Below are 20,824 nucleotides of genomic sequence, written 5' to 3' on the forward strand. Positions count from 1 at the left end.
AGAGATTGACAAATGGGATTACATCAAAATAAAAACGTCGTTACTAAACTGGAAAGAAAGCCAGCAGACTGGGAGAAGATCTTTACCAGCAAGACACCTGGCCTAATAGCCAAAATATACACAGGAGCTCAAGAAACTCTGCCCTCCCAAAGCTAATAAACCAATCACTAAATGGAAAAGGAAGCCAAGGAGACACTTCTCAGAAGAGGTAAGAGCAGCAAACACATGAGGAAATGCTCATCTTCCCTGGCCATAAAGAAATACAAATCGAAACAACTCTGAGATTCCATCTAATCCCAGCGAGACTGGCCAACATTGTGAATTCACAGGGATGTAGGGAAAAAAAGAACCCTACTGCACTGTTGGTGGGAATGTACACTAGTACTGCACTGTTGGTGGGAATGTACACTAGTACAGCAGTGTTGGTGGGAATGTACACTAGTACTGCACTGTTGGTGGGAATGTACACTAGTACAGCAGTGTTGGTGGGGATGTACACTAGTACTGCAGTGTTGGTGGGGATGTACACTAGTACAGCAGTGTTGGTGAGGATGTACACTAGTACAGCAGTGTTGGTGAGGATGTACACTAGTACTGCAGTGTTGGTGGGAATGTACACTAGTACTGCACTGTTGGTGAGGATGTACACTAGTACAGCAGTGTCGGTGGGAATGTACACTAGTACTGCATTGTTGGTAGGAATGCACACTAGTACAGCAGTTGGTGGGAATGTACACTAGTACAGCAGTGTTGGTGAGGATGTACACTAGTACAGCAGTGTTGGTGAGGATGTACACTAGTACTGCAGTGTTGGTGGGAATGTACACTAGTACTGCACTGTTGGTGAGGATGTACACTAGTACAGCAGTGTCGGTGGGAATGTACACTAGTACTGCACTGTTGGTGGGAATGTACACTAGTACAGCAGTGTCGGTGGGGATGTACACTAGTACTGCAGGGTTGGTGAGGATGTACACTAGTACAGCAGTGTCGGTGGGAATGCACACTAGTACAGCAGTGTTGGTGGGAATGTACACTAGTACAGCAGTGTTGGTGGGAATGTACACTAGTACAGCAGTGTTGGTGGGAATGTACACTAGTACAGCAGTGTTGGTGGGAATGTACACTAGTACAGCAGTGTTGGTGGGAATGTACACTAGTACTGCACTGTTGGTGGGAATGTACACTAGTACAGCAGTGTTGGTGGGAATGTACACTAGTACTGCACTGTTGGTGGGAATGTACACTAGTACAGCAGTGTTGGTGGGAATGTACACTAGTACAGCAGTGTTGGTGGGAATGCACACTAGTACTGCACTGTTGGTGGGAATGCACACTAGTACAGCAGTGTTGGTGGGGATGTACACTAGTACAGCAGTGTTGGTGGGAATGTACACTAGTACTGCACTGTTGGTGGGAATGTACACTAGTACAGCAGTGTTGGTGGGAATGTACACTAGTACAGCAGTGTTGGTGGGGATGTACACTAGTACAGCAGTGTTGGTGGGGATGTACACTAGTACTGCACTTTTGGTGGGAATGTACACTAGTACAGCAGTGTTGGTGGGAATGTACACTAGTACAGCAGTGTTGGTGAGGATGTACACTAGTAGAGCAGTGTTGGTGGGGATGTACACTAGTACAGTACTCTCGTATAGCAGTATGGAGGCTCCTCAAAAAACTATGCATAGATTTTCCCTATGACCTAGTCATACCATTCATGGTCTTCTACCCAGAACTCACAAACCAGGATACCGTAAAAATACTTGCATATCCACATTCACTACAGCACTATTCACAAGAGCCAAGTTGTGGAAACAGCCCAGATGCCCTACAATAGATGAATGGTTCAAGAAAATGTAGTACTGGCATACAATGGAGTTTTATGCATCAGAATATAATGTCATTTGCAGAGAAATGGAAAGATCTACTAAAAACTACATTAAAAGACTAGCTCAGGAGCTGAGAAGGTGGCTCAGTGGTAGAGTGCTTGCCTTGCATGCACTGGGTTCGATTCCTCAGCACCACATAAGCGGAGAAAGCCAGAAGTGGTGCTGTGGCTTAAGTGGTAGAGCGCTAGCCTTGAGCTGAAGAGCTGAGGGACAGTGCCCAGGCCCAGAGTTCAGGCCCAACGACCACCACCACCAACAAAAAGAGAGAGGGAGGGAGGGAAGGAGGGAGGAAAGAAGGAAGAAAGGAAGGAAAGAAGGAAGGGAGGGAAGGGAGGAAGGGAGGGAAGGGAAGGAAGAGAGGAAGGGAGGGAAGGGAAGGAAGGAAGGGAGGGAGGGAGGAATGGAAGGGAGGAAGGGAGGGAAGGAAGGGAGGGAGGAAGGGAGGAAGGGAGGGAAGGGAAGGGAGGGAAGGGAAGGAAGGAAGGAAGGAAGAAAAAGACAAGCTGAGACAAATGATGCATGGTTTCTCTCAAATGTGGGAAGCTAGATCTAAAATGCAAATTTCGTGGTAACACATACTAGGTTTTATGCATATGCACATGAACTGAACCCAAAGGTGTAACTCCTTTGAAAAACGAATGTACTGCTCACCAGTATGAATTCCAGGAAGCAGACCATGCAGTGGGGGAGGGGGACAGGGAAAAGGGAGCACAAGGATGGAAGGAGGAAGGGTAAGCAGATGCTGACTAATGTACACTATGTAAAAACTGAACTTAGTAGTGGGTAGGACAGGAGGTTAAAATGGGGGATAATGATGGGAGGGGTGACACTGAACAAGACACGCACAAGCTGACTGACGAAGTTATAACCTTCATGTGGAACCACCTAATAAGGGGGAAAAAAGAACCTCCTCATAAAAGCTCAAAGCCTGAGTGATTCACAGCTGCATTCTACAAGACCTTTAAGGAAGTAATAATACCAATATTCCTCAGTCCTTCCATGACACAGAGCAGTCATTATCCAACTCCTTCTGTAAGCAGCATTACACCCATCCAAAACCAGACGACGACACCACAGAAAAAGAGAATTAAAGAACAATCTCTTTGGTGAATATTAATGGAAAAATTCGTAACAAACACTGAATCCAAGAACAAGCCAAAGATCAAGTGCTTAAGTTACGTTCACTCCAGGCAAGGTTGGTTCACAATACATAATACAAGAAACATAGTGCATAAATAAAAGAATCATGTGATCATCTCAATTGATGCAGAAAAAGCCTTTAACAAACTCAGCATCTTTTTATAATACAAGATCTGAAGAACATAATAAAGGCTAATTGTGACTGAAACCAGGAACAAGACAATGATGTCCACTCTCTCTAATCTAATTCAAAAACTACTACAATTCCTTAGCCATAGCATTAAGCCAAGAAAAAGAAGAGCACTCAAGTAGGGAAGGAAGAAGTGAAAAAAAAAAAAAAAAACTATTTGCAGATGATATGGTCCTACAGCTAAAGGCCCCTAGACTGCTAGATCTTATCAGCACTGTTGGCAATGTAGCAGGATATAGACTCATCACACAGGAACAAGTCGTCTGGGGGTGAAACTGATTAGAATAGAATCTGAAGATGTGGAGATGTAACAATATCCTCTCCAGGTGTAACTGACTTAAGCTAAGTCTTTCAAAACAGTAGCCAGGTGCCTGTGTCAAAAGGCCGAGATCTGAGGATTGTGGTTCAAAGCCAGTCCAAGCAGAAAAGTCTGTGAAACTTTTTTTTGCCAGTCCTGGGACTTGAACTCAGGGCCTGGGTACTGCCCCTGAGCTTCTTTTGCTCAAGTCTAGCACTCTACCACTTGAGCCACAGTGCCACTTCTGTATGTAATACTGAGGAACCGAACCCAGGGCTTTGTACATCCTAGGCAAGTATGCTACCATTAAGCCACATTCCCAGCCCAGCCTGTGAAACTCTTATTTCCAGTTAGAAAACAAAAAGATAGAAGTAGAACATAGCCCAAGTAGTAGAGTGCTTGCTTTAAGCAAAAAAGCTCAGGGACAGAGACCAGGCCTTGAGTTCAAGTCCTAGTGCTAGCACAAAACAGCAAAAACCCAACAACCACCACCAAGAAATCCCCCCAAACCCATTAATTTTCTATATCCCAACAATAAACAGGAAAGAGGAAAATCAGAAGGTCAATTCCACTTGTAATAGCCCCCTTAGTATATTAAAACAAAAAACGAGAAATAACCTAGTGAAGAACATGAAAAACCTCTACAATGAATAGAAGATGCACTGTACCCGTAAACTGACACACTGAACTGAAACCCCTTTGCACAAATTCTTAAAGATAATTTTAATTATATAAGTAAAAAGTAAATTATATAATCTTGAAGAAGTTGAAAAAGACACCAGACGGTGGAAGCACACTCACGCTCATGGACTGGCAGAACTAATGCAAGAATTCACGAAAAGAGTACTACACAGAATGTTACCTGTAAGTTCATGCAGCTCACCAAAACCCCAATGTCACTATTCACAGAGAGAGAAAAGTCGGTTCTAAATTCATATAGACGCGCAAAATGGCCAAATCAGTCCTGAGCCAATAAAGCAACACTGGAGCTATCAATATACTCGACCTTTAATTTATACAACAGAACTCTAGTTTTAGAAAAACCAGCATTATACTGGCACAGAAACAGACCTGAAAACCAATGGAACAGACAAGACTACCAGAAACCGATCTGTATACTTATAGCCATCTGATTTTTTTCAAAGGATCCCAAAATTTGTTGAAGAGAGCCTCTTTGACAAATGGTACTGGAAATATTGCGTATCCACACACAGTAGACTAAATCTCACCCCCTCCTCTATCCCGGTAGTAATACCAACTTAATGTGAGTCAAGGATCTTAATGTAAGAAAAACCTGAACCTCTGAAACTACAAGAATACATAGGGAAAACACTAGAACTTACTGTCATAGGCAGTAACTCCAGTAGTTCAGCAAATAGGAGCAAGAATTGACAAATGGGGGCCTGGCACTAGTGGCTCACACCTGTAATCCTAGCTACCCAGGAGGCTGAGATCTGAGGATCACAGCTCTTATCTCCAATTAGCCACCAGAAAACCAGAAGTGGCACTGTGGCTCAAAGTGGTAGAGTGCTAGCCTTGAACAAAAGAGCTCAGGAACAGTGTCCAGGCCCCAATTGGGGGTGGAAGGGGAGTGGGAGGAAGAACTGACAAATAGGATTGTACCAAGCTAAAAGGCTGTAGTGAAAGGAACTGTGGCAGGCTGAAAAGACAGCCTAAGAACGGGAGATCTTTGCCAGCTAATGGTCTGACGTGAATCTCAGTACCGGAGTATACAAGGAGTTCAGAACAACTAGCCCTTAAACAAAAATAACCCTATTCAAAAATGGACAAACACAACGTGAAAGAAAGAATACAAATGGCCAACAAATATATGAAGAAATGCTCACAATCCATGGACATAATGGAAATGCAAATCAAGTATGGGATTCCCCTCCGAACCGCCATCATCAAGAACACAAGTAGCGCATGTCGGTAAGGACACGGGACAAGGAACCTGGCAGGCGGTGTGACCACCGCGGAAATCAGAATGGAAGTTCCTCCAGCAACAGCACTCATGGGCATTATCTGAGGGAATACAGGTCAGGGCACAAGAGAGGCACATGCTCGCTCATGCTCCCTGCAGAGTCATTCACAGTAGACAAGCTACGGACATCACTCAGATGCCCTCCGACTGATGAGTGCATCCGCGCACAGTGAAATACTGCCCAGCCAGGAGGAAGGATGTTTTCTGCAGGAAAATGGAAACCATCCTATTAACTGAAAGCTGGCTCAGCAAGACAAAGGTGTGTGTTTTCTTTCCTATGTGACTGTAGACATGAATTATAAATACACGTAAGCACATACAGGATCCTGTGTGTATGTGTAATCAATCTGACCAAAGTATGATATCTGCCTGCGTGTATGCTGAATTATTTTTAAACAATTAACATGTACTTTAACAAAAAATACTGAGTTGAAACATTTCTGGGATATATGCATTAGTGGGAGGGGAACAGACAAACAGAGAGAGGAAGGGCAGGAAGACAGAACTGTTCTGAACATGTGTGACATGGAACAAGGCAACTTGCGGCTGACTGGACCTGGGAGAGGAGATGGCAGAGGCGATCGTGCCGGGATCACTGAAGGCATCAATGGGCTTGCCAAGAAAAAACCCCGTGCAGACGACTGCGTGTGGAGAAAAAAGGAAAAAGAGAAAGGCCTGTGCACACGACGGGATTCATCTGCAAGACCTGGCTCAGAAGCCTCAGAAGCTGGATTTCTACCAATTTTTATGACGTTTCTTGCAGAGTAACATTTAGACAGACACATGCGTGCATGTGCACGCACACGCACGCACGCGCGCACGCACACACACACACACACACACTACTTTTCCTTCAATGGTACCTGTAGCAATGAATTCTACCTGAACAATGTTCAAAACCAAAAAAGAAAGATTTTATACAAACAAGATTCCAAGGTTATGAGTCTCAAACTGAAGTTTGTGTCCATTTGTAACTCAGTAAATAACTTGGTCATTTGTGTCTAGTACTTTAAAATAATGGAGTATTTTAAAACAGCTATTACATGTTAAAGTTTTAGCTTAACTGTATTTTCGCATGTGTGTGGGCTGAACTGCTAACAGCTGCATTCCTGACTGTGGACAAATGTGTGAAGCCAGTGTGGCCCACTGGCCACTCTTGTCAGCGACCAAGCCAGACGCTGACAGACTCACTCTGCAGAACTCTGGGTGGAGCTACTCAGCTCTTCTGGAATGAGAGATGTGAGAATAATCTAAACAGCTTGACGAAGTAATATGAAATATATGCTTTCAATTACTGATGCTGCGCTTACATTGTGAAGAAACCTACCCACCAATAAATCAAGAGAAATATTCAGTGCTTCACAGAATAATTACTGCCCATTACCATCTTTAAATACCCTTTGGTTTTAGCTATGATGGTACTTAAGAACAAACATACACATTTATAAAGATGTGATTGTAAATGAAATATAAAATTACTTTTTGCAAAACTTTAATTTCTAAGACATTTAAGTCAGACTAAAAATATTTTGTACTAACGAGACTAACAATTTGTAAACATGACAATGTGTAAACAAAAATGTATCCATGTCTAAACGTTTTTAAAAGTAATATACCAGTTTTAAGTCAGCATTGCATTTATGACCATACTTTTTAAAATCTTGTGATAAATCTGCCCGTCTTAAATGCTGTGCTAGCCACCAGTTAAGGGACGAGCACTGGTAACTAGGAGAGGCGGCCTGGCACCCACCGGCTCATGCCCTTACTGAGGCTGTGGGATCACCAGCCAGTGCCCGGCAGGGGGAGCTCAGGCAGCCGCTGCCAGGCTGGGCACAGGTGCACCTGCGAGCGGATCCGTGCACACTTCAGCGCTCCACGCCCGTCTGGCCCCCCAGAGTCCACGGGCCAGCAGCGCCAGCAAGCACAACGCCACCGTCTCCTATTGAGAGCAGATTTTTATATATGGAATATACATAAATAGTAAATCTAAGAACTACCCTAGAAAATCCATCAAAATCAATACCAATGTTATAAATCTACAAAACCTGTTATTGTAAACTAATTAAATGCTGGAGAGCCAATCAATCACTGATCGCAGTGGCTGAGTCCCTTCAATCAACTCCACAACTGCAGAGCGGCGGCCCGAGGGCAGAGCTGAGGGAGCTGAGTCGCGGGTCCTCGGTGCCCCCTCAGTCCAGCCGAGCCTGCACCCCCCCCCCCCCCGCCCCGGGAGACCACAGCCCGACCCCGCAGCACCCAGCGAGTGTCGGCACGCTGAAGCACGGCCCAGCCCCGGCCTATGTCCGTGCGTGGGAAGGACGGTCGCGTGAACGGCAAGTTGAAACGGATGTTGAAAAGTTTAATATTTTACTAAAAATTTCCAGACAAGGTACAAATATTCGGGGCTGTTTCTTGGGATGATGCTGCCAGTGGCGTGGGCTCAAGGCGGCCGCCCCGCGCCAGGCTCCCCGCGAGTGGGCGGCACCACGGCGGCACGTTCGCTAGGGATTTCTAGGGAGATCGCAGCCTAAGAAACCCAACATCTGCCGGGGTGGGCGCCTGGTGTTGCTTAGAATCAAACACGAATGTTCATTGAAAATGAGCTGCATTTTCAAGAGAAGCCCGGAGGGAGATGCAAAGGTGTAAAGAAAGAGATAAGGAGAGATGCTCGGGGCTCGGAAGCTTATTTTGTTCTAAGTAGAATTTTTTTGTCACACAGGTAACGGGCTATTTTCCTAAGTCCCTCCCCCCCCCCCCCGCCCCCCGAAATAAAGAGCTTTACCGTCCACAAGGTCATTGCTCCGCTCCTGTCTAACACAGATTAGCACTGCCACGCCTCGCGCACCAAGACGCACCAGACACCAGGCCGGTGCTGGGTGCCGGCCTTGTGTCCACACGGTCTCCCGGAGGCAGTGCGGGAACCCGGAGCCTCAGGACGGAGACACCACCCACTACCCAGCCCACCTCACACCAGCAGCCCACGCCAACAAGAGCATGCTGGCCTCCCGGCCTCTGGTGCTACCTGGAAATCTGGTGCTTAAACTGCCAAACAGAGAAGGAGCCGAAGCCCAAGGCAGCGAGGGAAGGCGGAGCTTCTAGCACACCCGCTTTCCATTGTGGGGCGTGACAGAGCACGGGGTTCAGTCATCTTTGAAAAGCGAGTGTCCCTGCAGCCTCTAAGGCAACGTCTCCGTTGCCAGGGCACGGCAGGGCAGCTGCGCTGGGAGAGGTAAGTTGGGTCAGGCCTCTGCCACCCTGGCTCCGCCCGGCCCCCAGGCCGCGTCTGCCCCACGCTCACGGTTCAAAGGATTAGGATTTTTCCCGTGTCTCAAAGTCCACTGGATATTCGGAACCATAAACCAGCAACTCTGCTGTTGTTTCTCTAAGGAAGTAAAAACTATACTTTCTATTTGTTCAGCTTCACGGCAGGAACGGCCCGTGTGCGCAGTTTCTAGAGAACGAGGACACTGCTTTCTGAGGCGCTGCCCGGCGTGCATCCCCTGCAGAGCAGAGCTTTGAGGAGTGTCCACGCGCTTCCCAACGTCCCACGGCGCGTCTACAGTGTGCTTTTCATAGTCTAGAAGAATCCTTTTTGGGGGTCGGTCGTGGGGCCTGACCTCTGGGCCTGGGCGCTGTCCCTCAGCTCTTCAGCTCAAGGCGAGCGCTCTGCCACTGCAGCCACAGTGCCACTTCCAGTTTTCTGGTGGTTCATTGAAGATAAGAGTCTCACAGACTTTTCTGCCCGGGCTGGCTTTGAACCGCAATCCTCACATCTCAGCCTCCTGAGTAGCTAGGATTACAGGCGTGAGCCACTGGGGCCCGGCTTCTGAGAATCTCGGGTGAGGTCTGTCCAAAAGTTAAACTTAAAAAATAAGGTCAGCAGCAGTTCTTGGCGGATGTAGTAGGCTGGGCTCTGTGCATGAGCCGCGGCGTCCCGTGTGGCCTCAAAGCGCTTTCTGATGCCCATTTGCGGAAGGCTTTGTGGATTCCGAATCCCGAGAGGCATTGGACAGGTGAAGTTTGTGAAGCCCTGTAGGAAAGAGTTAGAAGCATGGTAAGGTGCTGCATTGCGGCGCGCGTGCGCGGGACAGTTACAGGAGAGGTGGACTGCAGGTCAAAGGCCTCAGGAGTGGGAAGTGCCCCCCAGCCCCCACCCCGCGGCAGCCTCTGGGCTCACTGAAGACAGCCACCAGCAGGAAGTCGTGTCCCCTCCTGGTGGCTGGGCGGTGGCGGGGTCCTCTCCTCCACTCCGTGGAGCTCTGGAGAGTCACCCACCATCATGAGAGCACCGCGGCCAGCCGCCCCTCTCTGCGGCCTCCATTCCCAGAGTGTGGTCCACAGCACATGCACACGCACTGGCCAGGGACCCGCCCCAGGCAGAAGTGCTTGCATGTTTACACACGTATACACACACACACACACACACACACACACACGTGTATACACACAGGAAAAAGCAGGATGGACACAGTACACTAAAAGAGCAAGCACATGATTTAAAAAGAAAAGCAGTAACGAAAAATACCAAGGACAAGTTGGACACAAAATGACTCCAAGACATTGCAGTGAATAAGACCAGAACGCGCCCCAGACCCACCGCTGCTGTCCCGGGCACGCGGCTGATGGGGAGCCCCACCGCAGAGGCGCCCGCGGCCTCGAGGGACCAAGGAAGGACGGGCGGAAGGAGAGCTCATTCAGGTGGCACCAAAGCGTCCACCACGCGGCGGACGAGCCGGCGTCGGCACGGGAGGGCCGCTTTCTAGGCGGCTTCCTGACCCCCAGAACCGAGCTGGGAGATGTGTGCTCCTCCTGCAATCCCAGACAGTGGCCACCCCGCAGGCCACGCCTGAGCCAGCACAGGCCTCCAAACCGCAGGGTTCTGTCGCTGGCCGAGCTTGACAAAACCGAGCCGCCTCATGACTGCATGGGAACCCAAAGGGTGGTCCCGGCGTCAGCAGGACCCCAGCGGGGCGTGTCATGGGCGCTCGGGCCGCGGGGAAGAGCCGGCAGCAGCCAGACACCAGCGGGCTGTGCGAAAGGCAAACACTTGTTCCTCTCTCTTTTTTCTTTCTTTCCTCCCTCCCCTCCTTCCTTTCATGCTCTCTGTCCACCCTTCCCTCCTTTCCTCTTTCATTGTTTTCTTTCCTTTGCTTTTTGTTTTCTGAGGTGCTGGGGGTCAAACCTAGGACCATGCATCAGGGAAATGCCCCACCACCGAGCCACATCCTCAGGCCCAGAACAGAAGATGGGGGTGGGGCCACTTCTAGAACGTGGTGTGACGGTGGCTATGCATTTTTGTTGTGGTCGGTCGTGGGGCTGGACTCTGGGCCTGGGCGCTGTCCCTCAGCTCTTCAGCTCAAGGCCAGCGCTCTACCACTGGAACCACAGTGCCACTTCCAGTTGTTGTTTTTTTCCCAGTCGTGGGGCTTGAACTCTGGCCTGGGCGCTGTCCCTCAGCTCTCCAGCTCAAGGCCAGCGCTCTACCACTGGAGCCACAGCACCACTTCTGGTTTTCTGGTGGTAAACTGGAGATAAAGTCTCATAGACGTTCCTGCCCAGGCTGGCTTTGAACTGCGATCCTTAGACCACCGCCTCCTGAGTAGCTGGGATGACAGGCGTGAGCACCGGCGCCCAGCTGCATTGCATATTCATAAAGATGACCTTTTCCTACCCATCAATTGCCCTAACAGGTAATGGAAAACATCTGGAAAGATAAGTAAGGCTATCAGACCCAGAGTACGGTGGCTCAAGCCTTTACCCCTCGCTCCTTCTGGGGGGAAGATTAGGAGATATCCAGAGAAGAGAGGTTCAGAGACTCCATCTCAGCCGGTGGTTGAGTGTGGTGTCATACACCCACCACCCCTTGTGACATGGGGGACACAAGTAGGAAAACTGCAGCCTAGATGGGCAAGGGCACCTACCTTGAAAATCACCAGCAAAAAAGGGACTAGAGGTATGGCTCCAGTGGTAGAGCACCTGCCTCGCAAGCATGAGGCCCTTGTCCAGTCCCAAGACAGCAAAGAAGTAAGGCTATCAGACAGCTTACACAACTTCTCGTCCTGAGTGTGCTGCGGGGTTCCAGCCAGGGCTCTCATCTGCCCGGCAGGCCCCTGAGTGCGCTTCCCACCCTTCTTACTGTGAATAACTGATTGCCTGATTTGCCTGAGGCTTGAGCTCAGGGTCTGGGCACTATCCCTGAGCTTTTCTGTTTAAGACGAGCTCTCTCCTGTCTGGGCCACACAGCTCCACTTCTGGCTTTTTGGTGGTAAACTGGAGATGAGAGTCTCATGGACTTTCCTGCCGGGGCTAGCTTTGAACTGCCATCCACAGAGCTCCTCCCCAGCAGCTAGGGTGATCAGTGTGAGACACCAGTGCCTGGCTTTCTATGACTTTTTTTTTCTTGGTCAGTTGTGGGGCCTGAACTCTGGGCCTGGGCGCTGTCCCTCAGCTCTTCAGCTCAAGGCCAGCGCTCTACCACTGGAGCCACGGCGCCACTCCCAGGCTGGCTTTGAACCGCAGTCCTTAGATCTCAGCCTCCTGAGTAGCGGGGATGACAGGTGTGAGCCACTGGCGCCCGGCACTATGACTATTTCTGAGGCAGGGTCTCACGCTTGCCGTCTCTGGGGTGGCGGGCATATGCCATCATGACCATCTTTTTCTGTTGACTGGGGTCTTCCTGAGCTTCGTTGCTCAGACAGGACTGGAACAGCAATCCTCCCCATCTTCGCTTTGACTAGCACACATCCAGCTACTGGCTGAAATGGAGTCTCAAAGCCTTTTTGCCCTACCCGTCCTGGGACCATGATTCTCCCTCCTGAAGAGCAAGAGTTACAGGTATGAGCCACCAGTGCACAGCTAGCCATGCATGAATCTCGATAATAACATGGCTTCTTATGTCATCCAAAACCAACACAAAAGACCCTGCCCCAAGTGAGGGCATCTTTATTACTTTCATACAGGGTTTCCAAAGCAAACCTTCAGGTATATCCAGACCGCTGAACTCACATGCTGAAGGCAATTCATGTACAGGTATCTGAGTTGGTACTTGGCAAATGGCAATTGGCTTGAAATCATGCTCTCTAGTCCTACTGCCATTACCACAGGCTTGAAAATCAAGGCTTAATTCACTGTAGACATTTGAGTGAAAGTGTTGATTTGGCCAGCATCATAACACCTAAGCACAAAAATGCACAAATTGTCTGGTGCTTTGCTTCAATACGATGTAGCTCTCTCCTTTCAGGCCATCAGTTCAATCAGCCATCATCAAGGGCCTATTCACAGTTAAGATACACAAAGATCGATAATCGGCTCATACAGTCTCCGTTATCTGACAGCTGGGCCAGTGTTAGTGTTGAAATGGCCAAAACCATTGTGGAATTCAAATGGTGTTAAGAAATCTGTGTAGTTCTTTTTTTTTTTTCCCATAAATCACTACCTTTTCCTTCTTTTCATAATTTTTTTGTTTTTTTTTTGTTTTTGTTTTTTTGGGTCTGGTTGTGGGGCCTGAACTCTGGGCCTGGGCGCTGTCCCTCAGCTCCAGCTCAAAGCTAGCGCTCTACCACTTGGGCCACCTTCCCAACCCTGTCATAAAATTTCATACCTAAAGCTCAAGACAGTGTACAGTGTGGAAGGTGGAAACTTTGAGCAGTTAATGTGGAAATAAACATGAAAAACAGCCTGTCATATTCTCCCAATGCACGTGAATCAGGGAACGTGACAATGCGTCTCCTCTTTCCTGACGATGCCAAGCATGCTAACATTTTCGTCCTGAATTATTTGGCTTCTTGAAGAGAAGTGTCAGTCACCTGGACACTTGTTTTTGCGCCAAACCTCAAAACCAAAAAACTTAAACTAAAACGTAGGAAAAGGCACCACTGAAAACAAAACAAATCAAAAGAGCAAGCCTTCCGAGGCGTCCGTCTCCCGCCTCTCCTCACAAGAACAAGGCCCGGGCAGGCCCCAGCCGACCCACACCACCCAGGGCTGCACGAGTGCCCAGGGAGAGGCCATCAGCGCCACTCAGAGAGGGCCCGGGCTGCACACATCCCAGCCGACACTGGTGCCCAGCGCTGTCAATGCTGAGAAACGAATCAACGTCCAGTTAACTTACACGTCAAAATCACCCATTAGTAGACAAGGAAACCAACATAAACCATGGTTACCTAGGGCCTTGAAGAGTTCTTCTCGCACAGCAGAGGTGAATTTTCTGACCAAGCACAATGTTGTAACAATGGCAAAGAGTAAATTGTAGGATAATACGATATAGAAATTTCCCAGCCAATTAAACCTTCCAAAGTCTCCAAGTAGATCAAATCTAGTGATTCCTGTGAAAAATAAACAAAAGAGCCTGAATAACATCCGGCATTTTCACATATTCACATCTGCGACGAAATATAGCAAGGGTGGGACCCGACTCCGAGGGCTTTCTCGGCTGTATGTGAGATGCTGCGGGAGCAAATGGAGGAACAACTGGCCTCAGGCCAGTGACTGCACACGGGGGCAGTCACTTGTCATGCCGGGCAAGAGGCTGGTGGCAAGGGAGGGAACCAGCTCTGGTACCGGCCCAGTCCCATGGCCAGGCCTGGGCTGCTCACGGGAGGGCGGGGCTCTGCCGAACAGCTGCGCGGTCCTTGAGGGTGAGGGCTGCCTCTTCCCAAAGCCCCTGCGCCCCAGCTCAGGCCCAGCACAGCATCAGCCCCTCCGCCCCAGCTCGGGCCACAGCACAGCATCGGCCCCTGCGCCCCAGCTCGGGCCCAGCACAGCATCGGCCCCTCCGCCCCAGCTCGGGCCACAGCACAGCATCGGCCCCGCCTCCCCCCGCCTCCCCCCATGCCTGTTGGGTTTACTTATTGCCTTTTTCCCTCTCATTCTCTAGGAACAGAAACACGGTGGACGTTCTTAATAGTTACTACAAGAATGAATAGGTAGGATCATGTCCTTGCACACAAAACGGAGTTTACAACGAGACTGGGGCAGCTAGTTTCTGAGCAGGTGCTTTCAATGTGGTGGCAACAAAAGAGCGAATTAAAAATGCTCGTGTCTGTGGGTGGGGATGGGAGAGGGAAGAAGAAATGAAAATGCTGACTGGAATGGACAATAATTTGTAAATTATGTGGCCATAAGACTTAAGGCAATTAAAAAATAAAACTGTGTTAACCTGCACTGAATGACATGGTGTGCAACGGCAGACACTCCACATACGCAAGGGACGCAAATTCACCCACACATATTTTTAAGTTTTTATTTTATTTTTTGCTTTTAAAAACCATTTAAAGCCAGGTTCCAGTGGCTCATGCTTGTCATCCTAGCTACTCAAGAGGCTAACATCTGAGGATTATGGTTCAAAGCCAGCCCAGGCAGGAAAGTCCGTGGGAACGAGAGCTGTGGCTCAAGTGGTAGAGCACTAGCCTTGAGCAAAAAAGCTCATGGATAGCACCCAGGCCCTGAGTTCAAGAAAAAAAAAAGCTACAATCGTTATAATACTAGACTTCCAGGAGGTTGTGAGAACCCAATTATGTGCCTCATGACAGTGACAAAGGGCTCTCGGGTGACGGAAGGGCCTCTCGGACCCACCTCCCATCGTCGACTAGCTTCTGAACGTGACTCTCAGTCCTTCACCGCCATCTCCTATGGAGAGAGCCTCGCAGGCAGCCGTGCAGACGGAGGGCGGGCAAGCGCCCACGTGACACTGATGTAAGAACAAGGTTGCAACGCGGCATTTGAAGGACAACACCAAGATGTCTGCATACGAGCAGTGAAAAGATGGAATGAAACAACTCTCAAAAAGGTGAAGCAAGCGTGGCAGCGGTGGCTCCCGCCTGTCATCCTGGCTACTCAGGAGGCTGAGATCTGAGGATTGCGGTTCAAAGCCAGCCTGGGCAGGAACGTTCTGGAAAGTCTTGTCTCCAGTGAGGCACCAGAAAATCAGACATGGTGCTGTGACTCAAAGTGGTAAAGCACTAGCCTTGAACATAAAGCTCAGGGACGGTGCCCAAGCCCTGAGTTCAAGCCCTACAACTGACAAAATAAAGAATATGCAATGTATCTGAGTATGAATTCGCAATAAAACCCAAAAAGATGCAAGGCTGGATGGCAGAAGACCCCAGAGCACTTGGCACTCGGTCACCATGGCTGCAGGTTCTCAGATGGAAGACTCATGAGATGCCTTATTTTTCAAATACAGCAGCATTTTAAAAATCATATGAGTCTAATAAACTTGATACAGTCCTATTAAAACAGGCTCCGTGGAGCTGAGAAGGTGGCTCAGTGGTAGAGTGCTTGCCTTGCATGCATGAGGCCCTGGGTTTGATTCCTCAGCACCACATAAGCAGAAAGAAAAAAACCGGAAGCGGTGCTGTGGCTCAAGGGGTAGAGTGCTGGCCTTGAGCAAAAGATCTCAGGGATAGCACCCAGGCCCTGAGTTCAAGTCCCAGGGCAGGGGAAAGAAATAAATAGAATACAACAGTCTCCAAAGTTTCATCCCAGAGACCCCAGACAGGCAGTTTGTTTGATCTTTAAGGACAAAGATCCTTTGAGAATCTGCTGAGATTTGTGGTCACCTTACCAAGAAACAGACAAATGTGCACACGCATTCCATGCAGCTGGTGGGGCTCACCAGCACAGGGCTGGGAAGCCAGGACAGCATCCGACCTGCAGCGCCATGGCTCCCAGACACTGCGGGTGAGGACAAAGTGTGGACGTGTGTGTGTGTGAGAGTGTGATGCACATACTGTGTGTCTGCACATTTAAGTGTGTGATTAGTATGTGAGTGTGTGTGTACACGCGTGCGTGTGTATGTGATGCACGAACTGTGTGCACATTTAACAGTGTGATTAGTATGTGAGTTCGGGTGTGTGTGTGTGCATGCGCGTACTGTGTGTCTGCACATTTAACTGATTAGTATGTGAGTTCGGGTGTGTGTGTGTGTGTGTGCGTGCGTGCGTGCGCGTACTGTGTGTCTGCACATTTAACTGATTAGTATGTGAGTTCGTGTGTGTGTGTGTGTGTGCGCGTGCGTGCGTGCGCATACTGTGTGTCTGCACATTTAACTGATTAGTATGTGAGTTCGTGTGTGTGTGTGTGTGTGCGCGTGCGTGCGTGCGCATACTGTGTGTCTGCACATTTAACTGATTAGTATGTGAGTTCGTGTGTGTGTGTGTGTGTGTGTGCGCATACTGTGTGTCTGCACATTTAACTGATTAGTATATGCGTTCGGGTGTGTGTGTGTGTGTGTGTGTGCGCGCACGTACTGTGTGTCTGCACATTTAACTGATTAGTATGTGAGTTTGCGTGTGTGTGTGTGCGTGAGCATGTGTGGGTGTGATGCATGTACTGTGTCTGCACATTTAACAGTCTGTGATTAGTGTGTGTGTGTGTGCATGCGTGCGTGCATGTGTGTGAGTGTGATGCACGTACTGTGTGTCTGCACACTTAACTGTGTGATTAGTATGTGGGTTCGGGTATCCCTAAGCTCTGCACGCCCTCTTTACTGGAGGGTGAGCAGATGCTTCACCCTCCACACCCCAGAAGCTTCCCTCCCATGATGACACACACCACCAGCCTGAGACTCTGTGTGGAGCATGGAACCAGACGGGACAGACACCCCGGGACTGGACAGGAGCTCCTGGAGCGCAGAGCGGCGTGCTGGGCAGGAGGAAAGGGCAGGGAGCGGTGTGACTGGAGGCGGCGGAACCACATGGGTGAGAATAACCACTGCTTGACACCACCTTCTCAGGCCCTGCGTCCCATCTGTCAGCAGCCCAGGGGAGAGCCGAGCCGGGAGCTGACAGGCACCACAGCAGCCTGGCTGTACGTGAGTCCAGCCGAGAGTGAGCTAGGACTTAGTGGAGCGTGACCATCGTGAATCTCCACGAAGCCAGTGGAGAGCAAGCCACTTTGGCCAGGCCTGGGGCTTGAACTCAGGGCCTGGACACTGTCCCTGAGCTTCTTTTGCTCCACCACTTGAGCATGGCTCACCTAAAAGCTTCAAACTCTGCAGTAAAAGAACCCAAAGACACTGAAATCACTGAGATTGCAGACAAGGAATTCAGAGGTTTACTTTTATAAACGAACAGCTGAAGGAAGGAAGTAAATCAACCCAAGATACAGACCAAAAGAGAGGCCACACGCATGACGGGTGCTGCAAGGAAACTGAGATTCTGGAGGAAATAAAATAGCTGCAGACGCTGGGAACCAAAAAAGCTCAAGAAATCAAAAGGTACAGCTGAGAAAATACCACCAGTAGCCCACACCAATGAGAAGAAAGAATATTAAGGAACGAAGACAAGGATGAGAAAATGTTACCCTTAGCAATAAAGAAAAACAAAACCCTTAAAGAACTCTACAGCACCCATGGTTTCCCTCATTTGCAATATCTAGTATATGTCTGAGTCAAGCAGAAAAGGTCAGATAAGTTGATGTTAGGGAAATGAACCCTAAGATATGTATTCAAATGTTTTTTTTTTCTTTCAGGTGATTGTTTCTAACACATTTATAAGATTATTTCTTTGTTGCTTTGTATGTCCTTCCCCCACGGTATAACCCCTGCTTTCACTGTATTTGAGGTTGGTGTAATTTGTGGAGGGGAAGGGAAAAAAACAAAACGTTTAAATAGGGATACAGGTGGATCCATTGCAACAATGAGATGTACAAGTCGCTATGGGGAAAAACGATGGGGAGAGGATGGGAAGGGATGGGAAGGGGAAACAAAGGAGGCTACAATGCTTGATAAGAAGTGTACTCATTATCTTGCCCTGTAATTGTAACCCCTCTACAGTATTTTCACAATAAAAATTAAAATTAAAAAAAAACTCTACAACACAGTTAAGACTGAAGACAGAGAAAATCCATTCAATAAAGTTACAGTAGAAAATTTCCCAAAATCTTGGAAATAAATGTACCTCTAAGAATAAGAGACATTTAGAACCCCAAACAAACACGACCAGAAACGATCTGCTTTATAGCACATAGTAATAAAAAAAGAGGCAAGACTAAAGAACCAAGAAATACAGTTGATCTGTAAGAGAAAAGATGCCAACTTACTCCCACAAACCTCTCGGCAGAAGTGCTAAAAGCCAGGAAAGCATGGAATATTTTTATTTCTCCTCAAAAAGAAAATAACACCACATAGAAATGGAGGGACAGAGGGTGAACAAATGCAGCAGCAGGACTCACTAGACACTGTGCCGAGAACCATCTCTATGACTTGAGGGTGGACGTGGGCAAGAACGAGAGAAGGGGTGACACCGTCCAACACGAAATGTGACCAACTTATGTGACCACACTCCCCCTGGCATCACCTTTATTACAGTGACAATCATAGAAAACGAAAAAGAAAACACACTGAAATGACCATATCCAGTAAGGTAACTGAAAACCAATGGAGAAATAAAGACCTTCCGAGGTAAGTATAAGCTAAGACGGCGCATGACCACGGCAGTGGGAACGTTGTGGCCGGAACCACGACCCCCCCATCCCTGCTCCCACGTGTCTGTGAGGAAGGAAGGCTCACCGCACAGAACCTGCTCAGTGCTTTTCGTGCTCTCTTAAGTTTCCTTCTGGCTAAATAGTCCTAACTAGAGTCATTTTCACAAGAAACTTATTTTATGATTTGAGGGACGTCCATTCACAGATGACTAAATGTGGGTTCACGGAACATTTCCTCTCAGGCCTCATCTCCCTGACACACGAGGAGGAGCAGGAACGTGCCGGCGCCCAGGGGTGGGGTCCAGCCGCCACTGCTCGGACATCTGCAGCACAGACTTTCAAGAAATCCTCACTCCTGAAAATCCTATATGCAGGTTTATTGTTCGGATTTAAGAACATCAATAATGAGTCCAAAATTGCTTAAAACCACCCATTTATTATTTTCTGTAATATATGTGACTATAAAAAATTAAACACAATTTTTGCTGGGAAACTTTCAATACAGGTTTTTTCATTTCTTTTATATGAGCATCACAGTCGGCAATATGGCTTATACTTCTGCACATCTGCCCGTGTGTCAGGAGTTGTGAAAATAGCATTTTTTCAGCAAGAAGTGTGAAAAGGCAAGAGCAGCCGTGTTCGCGAACCCCGAAGGAAAGGTCTCTTCAAGAAGGAAAGGCCTCCTCAAGAAGGAAAGGCCTCCTCAAGAAGGAAAGGCCTCCTCAAGAAGGAAAGGCCTCCTCAAGAAGGAAAGGCCTCCTCAAGAAGGAAAGGCCTCCTCAAGAAGGAAAGGCCTCCTCAAGAAGGAAAGGCCTCCTCAAGAAGGAAAGGCCTCCTCAAGAAGGAAAGGCCTCCTCAAGAAGGAAAGGCCTCCTCAAGAAGGAAAGGCCTCCTCAAGAAGGAAAGGCCTCCTCAAGAAGGAAAGGCCTCCTCAAGAAGGAAAGGCCTCCTCAAGAAGGAAAGGCCTCCTCAAGAAGGAAAGGCCTCCTCAAGAAGGAAAGGCCTCCTCAAGAAGGAAAGGCCTCTTCAAGAAGGAAAGGCCTCTTCAAGAAGGAAAGGCCTCTTCAAGAAAGAAAGGCCTCTTCAAGAAGAGGCCCGTTGCTCAGAGCGCCCCCTGCCTCGGCGAGCGGCAGGAGCTGGGGTTACTAACGCTGATTTGAAGCGGCATTTTGGTTTTAACACAATAAACACATTTTTCAAATCTAAATTTGGGCCTTGTGTAGCTTATAAGCTTCAGAAAGAACTTCCAGAATTAAAAAAAATTAGCTCTAAAAGTAATTTTTAAACAGAAATTAGCAAAACCGTTTCAAAACTTTTCATATGAAGAAAAATCCCCCTCCTCCCCCCCCCCCCCCCCCCCCCGGTTAAGGAGATTTCACATGAAGAATAAGGAAAAAATGCCAAACTCTCATTTGTTTTCTTCATGAAGCATAATGAAGAGCATGCTAGCAACAACATCAAATCTATTCTTCATCATTTAAAACATTTCATCACAAAAAGTCTGGAAGATACAGATAAATATGTGGGCCTTGTTCTATTACTAAAGTGCTTACCAAAAATGTGGACATCCAATCTTTCTAAAGGTTAGATTTTTAAAAACTGAAGTCTGAATATTCAAGCAAAATGACATTTTGGAGCAGAAAACAGATAGTATTTCTTTTAAAGGTCCTTAAAGGGTTCTAACACATCATTTTAAATATCAGTTCTTTGTATTGTCTATGTGCAATAAAGCTACTATCTACATTCATTATAGTTGACTAAAATACCTGGTCATAATTTTCCTTACAACTCATTTCCTTGTAGTAAGTGAAATGCTTATTAATTTTGGGATCATGTTTCAGTTAATACAGAATTTTCCACATTCAAATGTAGCAGGATATTTAAAATAGGAATTC

At 48.0% G+C, this 20,824-nt stretch overlaps 1 protein-coding gene across 7 annotated transcripts in view; it reads right to left on the reverse strand.

Annotated features, from left to right (window-relative positions):
- Positions 1–9,260: 9,260 nt before the first annotated feature.
- Positions 9,261–20,824, reverse strand: part of Lmbr1 (limb development membrane protein 1) — a 123,369-nt gene continuing 111,805 nt past the window's right edge. For 5 of the 7 annotated variants that reach the window (XM_042671586.1, XM_042671587.1, XM_042671585.1 and 2 more), the window contains 2 exons: positions 13,667–13,828; positions 9,261–9,534 (listed from right to left, as the gene is read on the reverse strand). In XM_042671586.1, the coding sequence (XP_042527520.1) occupies positions 9,449–9,534; positions 13,667–13,828 (248 nt within the window). In that variant the 3' untranslated portion in view covers positions 9,261–9,448. The remainder of the gene's footprint in view (positions 9,535–13,666; positions 13,829–20,824) is intronic. The other 2 variants (XM_042671589.1, XM_042671584.1) reach the window with 1 other exon arrangement.

Source organism: Dipodomys spectabilis, unplaced genomic scaffold (assembly GCF_019054845.1).
Source record: "Dipodomys spectabilis isolate Male_0828 unplaced genomic scaffold, ASM1905484v1 ptg000646l, whole genome shotgun sequence".
Classification (NCBI taxonomy): Eukaryota; Metazoa; Chordata; class Mammalia; order Rodentia; family Heteromyidae; genus Dipodomys; species Dipodomys spectabilis.